Source organism: Carassius carassius, chromosome 3 (assembly GCF_963082965.1).
Source record: "Carassius carassius chromosome 3, fCarCar2.1, whole genome shotgun sequence".
NCBI classification, from domain to species: domain Eukaryota; kingdom Metazoa; phylum Chordata; class Actinopteri; order Cypriniformes; family Cyprinidae; genus Carassius; species Carassius carassius.
In genome coordinates, this window is record NC_081757.1 from 37,576,116 (window position 1) to 37,590,464 (window position 14,349).

Here is a 14,349-nt window from a genome sequence, read left to right on the forward strand (position 1 = left end):
ATGCACCATTTCAAGTACCTTGAAGTAACACAATGGCACAAGAACATGGTGATCAATCAGTACCATGTTATGACCATTTGATACAATTCCTGGATTTCATTGAGTAAATCTGTCAGTAGATGGAGCTCTTCCAAGTCAATGTTTCCAGAGCAGATCTGAAAATGTTGCATTTTTCAGAGGCAATTGAATGAAAATGTTTTTGTCACATTACTTCTGTCAAGACTTCTCCGTTTTTATGTGTCAAAATGACAACAAAAAAGTATTTTGAAATATATTTAAAAAAATAATTTAGAGAGAATATTTAAAATATATGAATGCTGACTACTAGCACTGGAACTAGTTACACTTGATATAGTATTTGGACGCTTGTGATCAATTATGCCACTTGGCAAACATCATATAGAACAGGTGTGTGAGTAAAGACGGTTGGCACAACATAACCTCCCAATGGGAATGTTTGGCACAACGGCACCAACATAACTTTAGTCTTTAATTAACAAACTATGAAATATGAATTTATGACATTGAATGTGTTTGTTTTTACCCAAGAACTTGAGCATTTGCAACTAGCTTTGTTCCACCTTAATGTTGTTAATATATTTATTTAGCCAATTATTTCTAAGTAAAGTTTTAAGTTACGTTTGTTCCTCCTAAATGTTGTTTATTCATTAAGTCTCGACAAGTATAAGCTATACGTTATTAACATACGTTATAGAAACATCTGGTAGGTCCTTGTGTGTGGTATTTCAATCATTTGGATCTGAATGTAAACTAAAGCATTCAACTGTTCAAAAAAGCCAATAAAAATGACTTCAAATGAAATAGTGTTCAAGATGGAAAGAAGTGATGGCCACGTGTGATGAATCCTGATCTCTTTCTGATCCAGTTCCGGTTTTCCAAGGGTCCGATCCGAATTCCTGCTGTTCTCTCTCTCTCTCTCTCTGAGATCAGTGAAAAATATCTCCAACCGTCCAAGACTGGTCACCTTTACACATTATGTCTGCACTGACGCCTCTCATTTCGCTCCTGTCCAGCTCGGCGTTGGTTTAATCTCGGAAATATGGATTGACTTTGATTTCACTCGGTCGCCTGTTGAAGTTTTAAAGCGCATTTCTCGGGCTGATCGTGCCTCTGCTCAGCGAGTTTCATGTTTCCCTCGGCAACTTTCGGAAGTAACTCGTTCCGGATGTGTTCACACTGTTGAACTGATCCGTTCGCGCGATCAGACGGATTGTAAATACGGATTGAGTTCGAGGCTTTTCACACTACTTTTATTTGTGTTTAAGTGATGGCGGAGCGGGGAGCCCGGCTGCTCCTCTCTCTTTTCTGCCTCACGATCACAGTTTCACATGCTGAAAAAGGTAAGGTTCACGAGAATTAAAACTTTCTGTATCGCGACCCGCCGTCTGTTAGTGTAAAAGTGACAAATGTGTGAAAATGTATGCAATACTATGTGTGACTAACTTCTACTACTATCACCAAATCAAGGATTTTGTCCAGTTCATCAAACACGCTCTGTTCAGACAGACTCCTAAATCAAAACAAAGGTGTACTATCGCTTTGTAATCTTTATGTTTGCCCTGAAAAGGCTCATTAACTGCAAAGGTGTGATCTGCATTAACACCTTCACATTTTCACCTGAATAGAAAACCTCATTCCTTTCTTAAATAATGGATCGCCAAACCGGCCTCATGGAAAATAAGTAAATTATGTCTCGTTAATTATAGGCTAATAACCTCATGTCTGTGGAAATCGGTGCTTTTCACGCACTGCTGGAGTGCCATATAGCGCTAAGATACTGTCTCCGTAAGAAGTCGTAGATCTTCTGCATTATATCTTGATAAAAAAAAAGAAAAGAAAAAAAAAGTGGTTAATCCATTATATTTTTCAGGTCGAATAAGGTATTTGTTGGAAGAAAATGAGAAATATGTGTTTTGGGAAGAACATCTATCCTATTTATTTTAGTGGCTGTGCAGTTTTGGGGTGAAGAGTGAAAGTGAATTACTTTGCTCTGATAGAAAACCAAAAAGAATATACCTGGGACAAAAACCATTGCTTGCATACATTTACACTGAAAAGATAGCACTTGATATATATATATAGCCTGCCTGAAAATGGTGCATTTATACAGATTGGTTAATGCTGCATATAGGCAACACAAATGTATTTACACTGATCACAATTTCTAAAACATTCATTTTATAAATAGGAAGATGTGAATAACTGTTATTAATAATTAAATATAAACTCTGACATGACAATAGCAAAGTTAAAGATTGCATTTAATTTACAAAGAGCCAATGCAGCAACAGAGACGCCTCTGATACAAGGACTAAGCTGGGTCAGAGCTACCATATTTACATTTTTAGTACTGTTTTATGTGCGATTGCATTGCATTCTGGCACAGAATAGGGATCCAGCATAGAGCAGCCTTAACTCAGCTGTGTAAATATGCCTTTAGAGCAAGGTGGTTGTGATTTTGCTTCAAAGCAATTGAATCTATCAATATTTTGTTTAGTGCATTTATAAAATTTGTTCAAATTGACTATGAAAAGGCTCACATTTAATTTTGCATGATGCATCATTTAACTCTTTTATTAGTATTGGCAACATGCTTTCACTAGTTTGGATCCGTGAGCTTGTTTATTAGGATCACATCCGGAGAGAGCAGGTCGTAGTGGAGTTTGCGGCCGGGCTGTCTTGCGTGTGGAGGCTGATGAAAGCTGCTCTGCTGCATGAAAAGCAATGTGCTATGGTAAAAAATCACAGGCTTTGCTGGAGATCAGTACAAAAGAGAGGAATGGGGGGCTGGGTGGAATGGGCAGACTCTGTCTGGAAAGTAATAAAACCAGGAGATTAGGGAGGGGGGGGGGGGGGGGGGGGTTAACAGGGATGTCCTTTGGGAGTTTTGATTGATTCCAGAGAATTGGACCTACATGCGGAGAGCGAGTTTCAAGTTACTAATTGTGGGGTCCCCTTCCGAAAATGTGTTTATTTGAAACATGTTTTTTTGAGGTCCTGAAGCACACATATGTGAATCAAAAGCAGTTTTGAAAGTTCAGGTTACCTACATCTCGCTGATAACAGCATTCCAACTCTTCATTGTGCTGGAAAGGAAATGGGCATGTCTTCAAGTGAGAGTTTTGTGTGTGTGTTTGTGTGTGTGTTTGTGTGTTTGTGTGTGTGTGTGTGTGTGTGTTTTTTTTTAATAAGATGTCATTGCATCCTTTTTACATCCCATCTTATCTGCATAATCCTACTGGGAGTGAATTGTGTGCTGATGGCTTCCCTATGGACAATGTAAACATCATGTTAAATTGTATAAACACCCTCACAACCTTGTCTGCGACCACTCAGTGCCGCAAGCGATCTGCTTCCTTCACAGAGGCCTTCATTGCACAGGCCTAAGCAGGATCTCAACAAAAGGACAGTATTGACAATAATTTGTTTTATTTTTTTATATTCCAAACCTTTGGTAATGCAAGTAAAATAATAGCAGTTTTTTTAGTGGCTCATTAGAAAGCTTCACAGTGCTGTATTCCACCTATTTCACATCATGATAAAGCTAGTGCAGTAAAAAACTTGTTAGCATGTATATCATAAACATTTTAGCAACTGTAAATAATCACCCTAGAAAGCCAAAAAATAAGAAAGAGAAATTGGTTCCAACCAAAGTAGTTTTGGGGGGCAGAATCTATGACCGAAGCCATGAACTCTGTCATTGTCTTTTCACGCATGCAGTTTGGATAAGCTACAACAGGTAAACATGTGAGCTGTGTGGATATACTTTACTATTAATAAAAACTATGCTTAACTACCAATGTAAATCTGAAATATCAGAAGATGACTCGTTGCTGTAGTAGAACTTTACTACGACTTTACTTACTATCTAATGACAAAATGCCATGAACAGTCCCCTTTTGAATTACGCAACTTTATTTTTGGTTTTGGTCTTCAACAAAATGACATCTTTGATTTACGATTTGTTCAAAATATCATTTTGATGCCTCACTATTACCGCTACATATATTACTATTTTATACATATGTTTACAATGGTACAATGGTAACACAATGTTGTTTGCTGTTTACCCTTAATTATTCCTTACAATGACATCCTTCTAATGCCATCACTGGACTATGGTACCAGCAAAGAGCTTTTTAGTAAAAGCTGTGTTGTATTTATATTATTTTCCGAATGTAGAGAGATCTATTTTTAACATAGATAAATGGATGCCTTTTCTGGTAATATCCCATCAGTGCAATAGCCTGTTTGGCCATATAGCTGTGCGTTGTTGTGCATTATAATCATTATCCAAAGTCATCATTACTGTTGCAGCTGCATGTTTTCAGATGTCAAGGAACAAAGAGGATCAATATCACAGTAACAAATTAAGTATTGTCAGCAATTGAATCTTGCTGGAAATAGGGCATCACAATAAGCTCCAGCTGAGAGATCTAGCCTTCAGTATTCTTTATTAATTTAGATGGACAGTGGGCCCTTGGCTAATTGCCTAATGTGTAAATGAAGGCTTGATAGTAACATGTAAATGGATTATGATTGATTGAGTTATTTGTTTATTGCACTAGCAGCAAATGTGCTGTTTATTTATTTGACCTGATATTTGTCAATATATAATTTGGGGTTCTTTGTAAGGAAATCAAACCCTTTCATTGTCCTTGTACTAAGCGATATGGCATTGTGTTGGTATGTTTGGGAGGGGACGTAATTATTATTTCATACTATGTCATGGCAAATTGATTTTGGTTTTGAAATAAATGGAATTAAATGGATGACCTACTACATTTACCAAAATGAGGATACAACCAGAGCACACTTCATAGGATACTGTATCCCAGAATGCAATGCACTCAACTTTCCTCACTATCTACATGGACAGTCAATGTCATCTGTATCTTGATTTACCAATGAATCAGACAGAAAATGACTCAGAATTGGAGTGTAAATTGTCATATTTTATTTCAATGGCAGAATGTAAGTCGTGGTTTCAAACATGCCACGTAGTGAGATCATATGGCAACAGTTCAGCATTCTACAGTTTGAAATTTTCAATGTTGCATGCTGTTTCAATTATATAAAAAAAAAAAAAAATAGTACAGTATGTACTGCACAGTGTGTAGTAAGTGGTACGTTGGCTTAAGTATTCCATTCCAAGCTTGCCTTTACTAGATTGGCTGTGCCAGGAAGCCTTAACATCAACACTGCTCACAAGCATTTATTTTTTGGTGGTCTCTAAATTGAGGTATGAATGGTTAGAGCTACTTGTGAAAATCTGAGTCCAATTATTGAAATGTTGAGCTTCTGCTCTATAAGGCCTAAAAAAAAAAAAAGTTTGGTTCTGGTTGGTTGTCAGTTGAGGTCATTGGTCGGTAGGGATTTATATATTTTTAAAAAAAAAAATTTTTTTTCTCCAGTGGCAGTTTTACACACACACACACACACGCGCTGATTTTAAATGTGTGTACCGGTACTTTTACGACAGTGATTCTGCATTCCCGTTTAAAGTCTGTTGTTGCCATAGACACGCAAAACGCACACACACACACAAAAAGCCTTAGCGGGAGTTTGACAGGCGATCTCATAGTAGATTAACATGGAGGATTTGAACTTGAAAAACGGAGTGTACAGACATCTTTTTGTAGTCAAACAACATTCTTTATGTTCATTTATGTGGTTTATTTGATTTTGATGCTATAAATTAACTAGAAGCAAGAGACGATCAGTTAGTTTTAACTGATGATCTAACTTACAGCGATCTGTTCGACACATTCAAGAGCCACAAAACGGTATTTATTGTTTACATTTCTTTAAAAAATGACCACATTTGAAAGGTGAAATAACCAAATGAGACTTTGTTTCATATTAAAAGTAAGCTGGTAATGTTAATGTCCTGTCTGTCAGCATGTTGTCAGTGCCCTCTCTGTTCCGCGATATATTGTTGACTCCCCCCTCCCCCCGTGTTTCTCTTAATGTTACGATTTCCAAACCTTAAGTTATAGCTCACTTTAGGAATTGACAGTTAAAGGGTTTTGATGCAATACTTAATGGTTTTTAACGGATTACTTAAGTGTAAAACAGCATTTAAAGGAAACTGTAATTTAATTAACGATGTGTGAAAGACCGTTCTTCCCCAGTCTCATAAAATAAATTTGGGTCGCACATAAATTGACAGGGTCGGTCGGAAACCGGAACCAAACAAATTTTTTTTTTAGGCCTAAGATTATTGGAAAGGTTTTTGACGATCCAAGCCAAACCTGCTCAATTCTGCACTATTACCATCAGTAGTGTATCATTATGTTACTGAGTGCACTATTGTAGTGTATCATTTGAGAAAATGACCAGTCTACTCAAATACACGAGGTAGTGTACGGCTTTTTGTTGTTGTTGAAGGAATTCCGATCAAATGGTCAAGCCTACGGAACGTTTGGTGGTCAACACCCTCATTTGGGATCTGAGTGGTTGCAGTTCCCAGTGGATTTCTGTTTGCGGGTGAATTCTTGCTGCTGTGTCTCTTGCCAGCCTCAGCAGCTGGAGAAGATTATGATGCATGTGTGATATGAATGCTTGTACTTGGAAAATTGAAACAAAATTCAACTAGAGGTTCTGATAAGCCATTTGCAGTATCTTTCTCTTGTTGTGAGTGTGTTCACCTTTACAATTCAGAATTAAGGAAATATTAAACTAGATTTGAATAGCTCCAATTATGAGGAGCTATTCAGTATCTATTTTTATTAGTAAAGACACAACATTATTACTATTGCTCATATGTAGGGTTAAAGATTTAAGTTCTCAGAATGTAACTTGTCCTGCATCAGTTGTTTTGCAGATGCAAATCATAATCCAGTCTTGGTATTGGATATGTATTGGCTTATATATTACTCTGCATCGGCCAGAATCACTTAACTTGATAAGTACACCACTTAAGTACATCACTTAACTTGAATGAGGACCCGAGTTGTATACGGCCAAGAATCTTAGTTTATGCCGCCACAAAGATGTACTAAAAACTGAAAAGGTGTGCACATAGACAACAGTGTTGTGAAAGTGTTCTGTGAACACACAGATTTGCGAAAGTTACTAAAAATGTTATATTAAGCAGCATGCCTGGCCAGCAGTTGGCGATGTCACCTTGTAAAGAAACACTACGTGCCCTGCACAAAACACGTAATACACATGTGCATGACGTTAACATTTTCACAAATTTGCATTTTTGTAGCTTACAAGACCATAATGGTATAAGCAAACTTTAAAAAAAATAAAATAAATTCTGAATTGCGCATATGTGTGATCTCACCGCAACTTCCCGAGTTCTGTTCTGCATGGTTCTGTTCTGCACATTTCACAGTCAGCACCATACCGCTGATCCCAAATGCTGAACTATGTAGAACAAATAGGAGCTCTCAATTTGTAAGGAACCATTTTTCCATGTGCAAAACTGGTCTTTCTCTTCTCAGTCCAAATAAAACCCATTTATTGCTGACCCAGTTAGTTTGGAATGTTTAGATTTTGCCTGGGCAGTTTGGTTGCTCGCATGCACTACCATATTAATTAGTATTGTTCTCGCTCCATCTTCCTGTGCTAATAGTTGAGTGGTCATGAAATGGGGTCTGCTTTCTTTATGGCCTGTTGTGTAACATTTCACTTAATCACAAAAATCTGAAAGGACCAGTCATTATAGTCTCCCCCACACACCTGCTGAATATGCTGACAAGCGAACTTGTTCTGTATTTCGGTTCTCTGGTCTCAGCAGTAAATGTTATATGTGAGTAACGACAGCATGAACTGATATCTGTGCCAAGCATCCCGGCAGACTAAAGCTGTGAAATCATTGAAGGTGATTGAAGCACCCTGTTGTAGTTGCACATTGCTTGAACGCTGATGACGGACACTGCAGGGGCCCTTCCCTCACGGCTCTGTAGAAAGGCCTTAGTGTGGCAGAGAGCTGTAGTCTGTAGATGTATCACTGAAGATGGATTGTGAATAAGCTCTGTGCCAGTCTGCCTGAACTCAGCTTGTTGCCCTTGGCAGCTCAAGATGTGCTTAAGATCTTTTCGACGCGCCATCCTGAGGTTGGCTTTTGGTTTATCGCAAAGGTCCGGAAAGGGCTCGTCATACCTGCCTGTTTGAAAAGCAAACACTCCTTCCTTTGCTTAACCAAGGAAGCATGGAAAATGGAACACTGGGACTCGAAATTTAAACAGTGCAATATTTGCTCTTTTTTTTTTTAAATGTAAATTAGTAACCTGAATTTTCCAGTTGTCACTGTTCATTAAAGGTGCAGGTCTCCTGAAAATTGACATTTTAATATATTTTACTACGACTATTACTATATTATAAAATCCATACATCATCTTTGGTTCTGCAAGATACAAAATTGGAAAATTTGAATAATATATATTGATTGATCTTTTTTCATATTACAATGAATGTGTACTGGATTTGCAAGCTTTGAAAAAGAACGACATAGGGGTGAATAAATGGTGGAATATTCTCAGAATATTCTTTGACAAATAAATGCAGGACGTGTCAAGGTTTCCGCTTAAGATGCTTTTCTGAATATATCTGTTAGAATGCATGTTTATTATGTATTTCACAATTGAGATGTTTACAGAATCTCTACTGTATCTTAACTGAAATGAGTCTTTGAAAGAGGTCAGGTGAAGGCAGTTGCTTTTGTGATTGTGAGGATATGCTCTTTATTCTCTTTATAAGTCCTAGAGAAAGAGCTGTGCTTTACTTAACCTTTATGGTGTTTCACATCACGCTCAAATGAATGTAGATTTTTACATTTTCTAGGTATGTTATTGTTATGGTATTAGACAATTTGGGTGGTTTCTAGGGTTTTCTTGTTTCCATTTATAACTTGTAGATGGTCTTGCAGCTGCAGCGCTTGCAAGATGAGATATGAAGAATTTCCTCCCGATGGTTAGGAGCAGCGGGAATGATGGAAACCAGCTGCTCTGGGTCCCTGACCTCAAGAATTGACCTCTGACCCTATAATGGATAAATGCAACTAGAGAAAAAACAACCATGTGAAGAAGATAAAACAAGAAAGCACCTGCAGAGTAGGCCTAACATTCCAGCACTGGACCCTTGGACACGTGTCACATGATCCCACCGAGTGAGTTTGTATGGAAGGGGGCATCATTAAAGGGAGGCCAGCTGTTACTGTAGATGCCTAATGAGCTGTTTTATGGAAAAGACTTGATGAAAATGCATATTTGACCAGCTACCTGTGGAATGAGTATGCCTACGTGGAACCTGCACCGACAGAAAATCCACAGAAAGCTTCACAGGTTTCCAGAGAATGGTAATTTCACAAAAGTTTCATCCAATCCGTTTTTTTTTAATTACAAAAATATTCAGTCTAATAATTTTATTCTTTTCCCTTCATCCAACATTTCATTAGTAATTCAAAAGTAATTTTCTTTTGAAAAGTTCTAAACACTCTGAGTGCACTAGTAACTTTGAGCTACTATTAAGAGTTTAGTACTCTAAGCAGTTGAACACATTTCCCCATTTAAATTCATTCTGCAGAATTCTTTATGCAGATTGCATGTGGGCCTCAAAATAAGTAATTGCTGCTACAGACCTATGCAAATGTGCCCCTTTTCACTTAGGTACACAAAAATAAAGCAATTAGCTGGGGGACGACCGGCGTTTAATATTTGACTTGAAGGCTTTTTTTCAGAAGCAGAGGATTCTTTCTAACAAAGGTACACAAATAATATGTTTTTTTGTTTCTGTTGTCTCTCACCTTATAATGAGGTTTGATATTGGTAATTGGACAATTTTGGAAGAGATAGCGTTCGCCAAAGATTTTCTGCAGTAATATCAGGCCCATTATGTTCATCAAAAAGCAATTACAGAAAGCCGCTATTCCGGGATCTTTTTATGTATGGTAATTAAACAAAATACTACTTTTATCTTCCATTTCTCACCTCTAGACACTTACACAATCACCCCACTTCATCTAAATTAGCATAAGCAGAATCATGTACACAATAACTTGATGATTGGATAATTAACAGTTGCAATCAGATTATATCAAATTACCCTTTATATCTTTTCTAGGGCAAAATAGACATTTTTTTTTCCTATGGCTAGTAGGGTTTCAAAGAGGAATTCCTCTTTGTGGCAGTGGACCGGGCCGACCCACCCATACCAGCCCACTCAGAGCCCTCACTGCTGCTGCATGCATTCCCAGCATGGCTGGGCCAGTAATTCACAATCAGGGTGGTGTCACACATTGCTTGCCGAAAAGTGGTGGGGGGCAGGGGGGCCGGGGGTTCAATTGCTCCCCCTGGGTAAGGCCTTAGATACATAGAGACTGTACAGCTGCCCCACGATGACTACAGTGGTAATTAATTTCTAATGAGGGTTGGACCACTCGCTTATGCCAGCTTGCATTGAGCCCACAGGCTCCAGACATATTCTTCTATGCCCCATTTATTTAAAGAGTGTGTAATATTCTCCAGTAGGTCAAAAGTTCCATTCCGCTTTATGATGTCGACTCTCCTTGTGTAATTTCTCCTAGTAGCTTTTCAACACTTTTATTTTGATTAGATCGCAATATGGCGATATGAAAAAGATTTGTCATTTCAGTCTTATGTGAGATTAAATGAAGTTTTTTGCACTCCTGGTTCTAGTTCAATAAACTCATCCCCATTCAATTCATTTTTTATATTACTCTCTTTCTTTCTTGTTCATTGCTCTTAAAGGAAGCGTGCCTTCAGCGCATTCAATCGCTTTTAATTAAAGTAGGTGACTTATGCATTGTGATTTTGGGTCAGTGCTGAAGTGGCTTGATAAAATTTCCCTGAAAGGAAACCGTACTGTGAAATACAGGAAGCCATTAGGAAGTGTGGGCCTCACATCTGTCTGCAGCCAGCAAACAGTGTCCAGCCCCTTGTGTAAGCACTGTGAATGAGCTTTAGTGCTGATGAAGATAATTTTGTTGTGAAATGAACAACAAAACCCACAGAAAAACACTTTTTTTTTTCTCAGCCAACATTACAAATAATTGAAGTGATCTCTGAGGCAAAATAGAGTTGATGTTTCGTTTTTGAGTTTTGCTTATTTGTTTTTTCATTAGTAAATTATGAATGTTTATCTGAATAAACAATATTAATATGTAGTTGCTAAGGTGTTCTAAATTGTTGTTCTTGCATTATTGTGCGGTTTTTGAACTGCATGGCTGTTGGTAGTAATGCGTCAATCAAAAATATTTGTTTAAAGCAGCAAAAGAAAAAGGTTTTGTTCGAAATTGTTTTGGAAGGCCTAAAACATTGATTTAAATTTGCTGAACTGTGCTACAACTGGTTCATTAGTACATAATTGTTGGTTTTCAATCAAATTAATGCTTCGGTTTAATACAAAAAAATAATAATAATTGGTGCATCACTAGATGCTATGCCATTAATAATTGGCTTCATACTGGTCCAAGTCACAAGTTCTCTTTGAAGATGTTTGCATAAATTGTAAACAACACAGCTCTAAGTTATTTGAAGATATTAGTTGAATTTCATGAATGTTCAAATTTGGTATGACCAAAATTTTATTGACTGAAATTTGTTGATATCACCTCACGAGCCTTTCACAGCAATCATACCTCTCTTTATTTAACTGATGTTAAGTTTAGCCTTTAGTCTTTCAATGTTTTTTTGAGTCTGGTTAATTTAAGTGTACTGGGAGCGATGATCTTTAGAATGAGATTTACCTAATACAAACCTTCATTCATTTGTAATGCTTTGATGTGCACAAATTGATTTTGGGTCCTTGACGAGCTCTGGAACTCATTCGGGTCGTTGTTATTGAACCCTTGTAACTGAATTACTCGAGGTAACCCTTTCCTAATATAATTTCAAGCTTTGCCGTCCATTTTCAACCGGTGAGTTCTTTCCGCTAATGAACAAGTAAATGTGACCGTTAAGGTTGTTTGTTTCTGGTGCATGGCAAATACAAAAAAACACCAGAAATATTACGGAGCATTGATCACCCATGAAATCACATATCGTCAAACATCACTCTAGAACCTCAGTGGAAAATTGACTAGTAGTTAAGTGGTTATGGAGCTGTGCTGTACTGGGCCCCTGAGATCCTCTGCGATGCCTCGCTACGTCTATCCCGTTGTGCGCTGCTCCTATTTTGAATTTCAATCAGCGCTTGATGTGTTGTTATGTGAAGGCATGGGGGGTGGAGATGAGCTGGAATATGTGGCGTGACCAACGGAGACTCATTTGAGGCTCATTTGTGTCCGCTCGCATCCCAGGGGGCACATGCCGTAAACTGCTAGACGCTGGGCTTGCAAACACGTCTCCAGCTAGCTCGTGCTGATCTCAGACAGGAGGTTGTACAATCAATATTAACCCCCTTCCTGCCTCCTTCTCTTTCTCTGTTGTGTCATGCCATCATGTGCTGTCACATCTACCACACCTTAGTTTGATATATTGAATTAAATGTGCTGTGGTAGCAGCATTGCGCCTTAAGCCCATGTCATTCACTCCACGAGGGTTCACGAGCATAATTGTCTCCTGGACTCCATTAACCAGCCATATGTTTTATAGGTATTTACCATAATGTGTGATTGAATTATTCCGCTCGTGACACCTTGTGTTTCTTACAAATGCTTCGAATACTGGGAAATGCTAATTTTGCAGTTTCTCTACCTTTCCATATGGCGCCGAATCTCTGCGGTGATACCAGCAGAGCAGTTTTTTTAAATGAGATTGTAGCCGACAGTGTGAAAAAAAACAGTTAAGGAGAACGAAAAGGACAAAGCTTGCAAGATGAACAACAAATAATTCATGTTTTTCAGGTAGTAGCTCCACCGAAAGCCACATTTGATCCATTTCTCCTTGCAGCCGACTTCCATTAATAATGGATGCTAGTTTCTCCCCCATTGGAGTCCTGCAGGGCACAGATTCCCCTTCCCAGCCCCCCACATTGCTCCACTGTGATTCCCATCATTGACTATCCTGGTTAGGTTGGGGCTGAGCTTATACATCATATCCCATTCTGACTTTACTCCTATTGTTGGTTTAGCCAAGTGCATCAGGAGGTGTCTGCTTTGTTGTGTTACAAAGCCAACTGTCAAGAGATGATGTTTTAATAGAAATGCTGCTCTCTTTTGTTGAGGTCACATCGGACAATGCCTCAGATACCTTCATGCTGTGCTTAAGGAGCCAAGGTTTTTTTTTTACCCTTCTCTTTTAGCAGTGGCACAATGCGGAGGGGTCAGGGGCTGCATGAGCACTAGAGATTTATGGCTAGTTTAGAGTTGAAGAGGAAATCTGTGAGACATGCCAAGTGAATGATGTAAGAAACTGGCCAGGCTTACTCCCACTGCCACAGCGAATGAAGAAAGTGATGAATCAATGAGGACAATTAAAGCATGCCTCATGGTGATCTGATTCAGAACTCTGAATCCTGGGGGAAAAAACAAGGTCATACCAGTTTAAGAGGGTCAGGCTGGTTTGTGGAATATTATCGCTGGTTTGTTGGAGGTCTAAGACCATGTCTAACCAGCTTAAAAGAATATTCTGGGTTCAATACCAGTTAAATTTATACAACAGCATTTGTGGCATAGTGCTGATTACCGCAAAAGTATATTGTTCAGTTTGTCCCATTTTCTTTCAAAAAGGGAAAGTTGAGGTTACCGTGAAAGTACTTACAATGGAAGTAAAAGCATAAATGCGGAGCTTATTATAAAAAGGTTACACTTTACAACAAGGTCCAATTAACATTAACTAGCAATGAGCAATATATTTGTTACAGTATTTATCAATCAGTATTTGTCGTTAATTTTCAATTAATGAAATTGCGACTGCTCATTGTTCATTGTATTCATTTTAGTTGAGGTCTATTAAATAATATTAACATTTGATTTTAATAATACTAGTAAATGTTAACATTTAAATTAACTGACAATAATACAAGTAAAAGTTAAAATTGAAATTAACTGACATTAATAAATGCTTTGAAACTATAGGTGCGTTCATGCCATATCGAATCTTGTAAAAAGCGTTCACGTCCTCGTAGAACTCGTAATTACAACTTGTGAAGTGGAAGTTTTCTGAGAGCTATGACCACGTGACCGCTGCATCACCTGATTACTGCAGGCTCTGTTTAAGTGTTGATAGTGTTGCCATAGAAAAGCATAATTCCAAACATCTCAGAGTAGAATGTCACGCGTTGTCATGTCATCTCGGAATTACGACAATTACAATATGGCGTTAATGCAGCATATTTTTCCTTGTTATTTTATGTTAACAGATATTTTTGACTGCCAATGCTGATATCTTGGAAATCAGGGGGGCCGATATTGAA

The 14,349-nt window shown here is 38.0% G+C and overlaps 1 protein-coding gene across 10 annotated transcripts in view; it reads left to right on the forward strand.

Moving 5' to 3' along the window:
* Positions 1 to 866: 866 nt before the first annotated feature.
* Positions 867 to 14,349, forward strand: part of neo1a (neogenin 1a) — a 154,448-nt gene continuing 140,965 nt past the window's right edge. For 3 of the 10 annotated variants that reach the window (XM_059537281.1, XM_059537332.1, XM_059537338.1), the window contains exon 1: positions 867 to 1,361. In XM_059537281.1, the coding sequence (XP_059393264.1) occupies positions 1,289 to 1,361 (73 nt within the window). In that variant the 5' untranslated portion in view covers positions 867 to 1,288. The remainder of the gene's footprint in view (positions 1,362 to 14,349) is intronic. The other 7 variants (XM_059537316.1, XM_059537272.1, XM_059537324.1 and 4 more) reach the window with 4 other exon arrangements.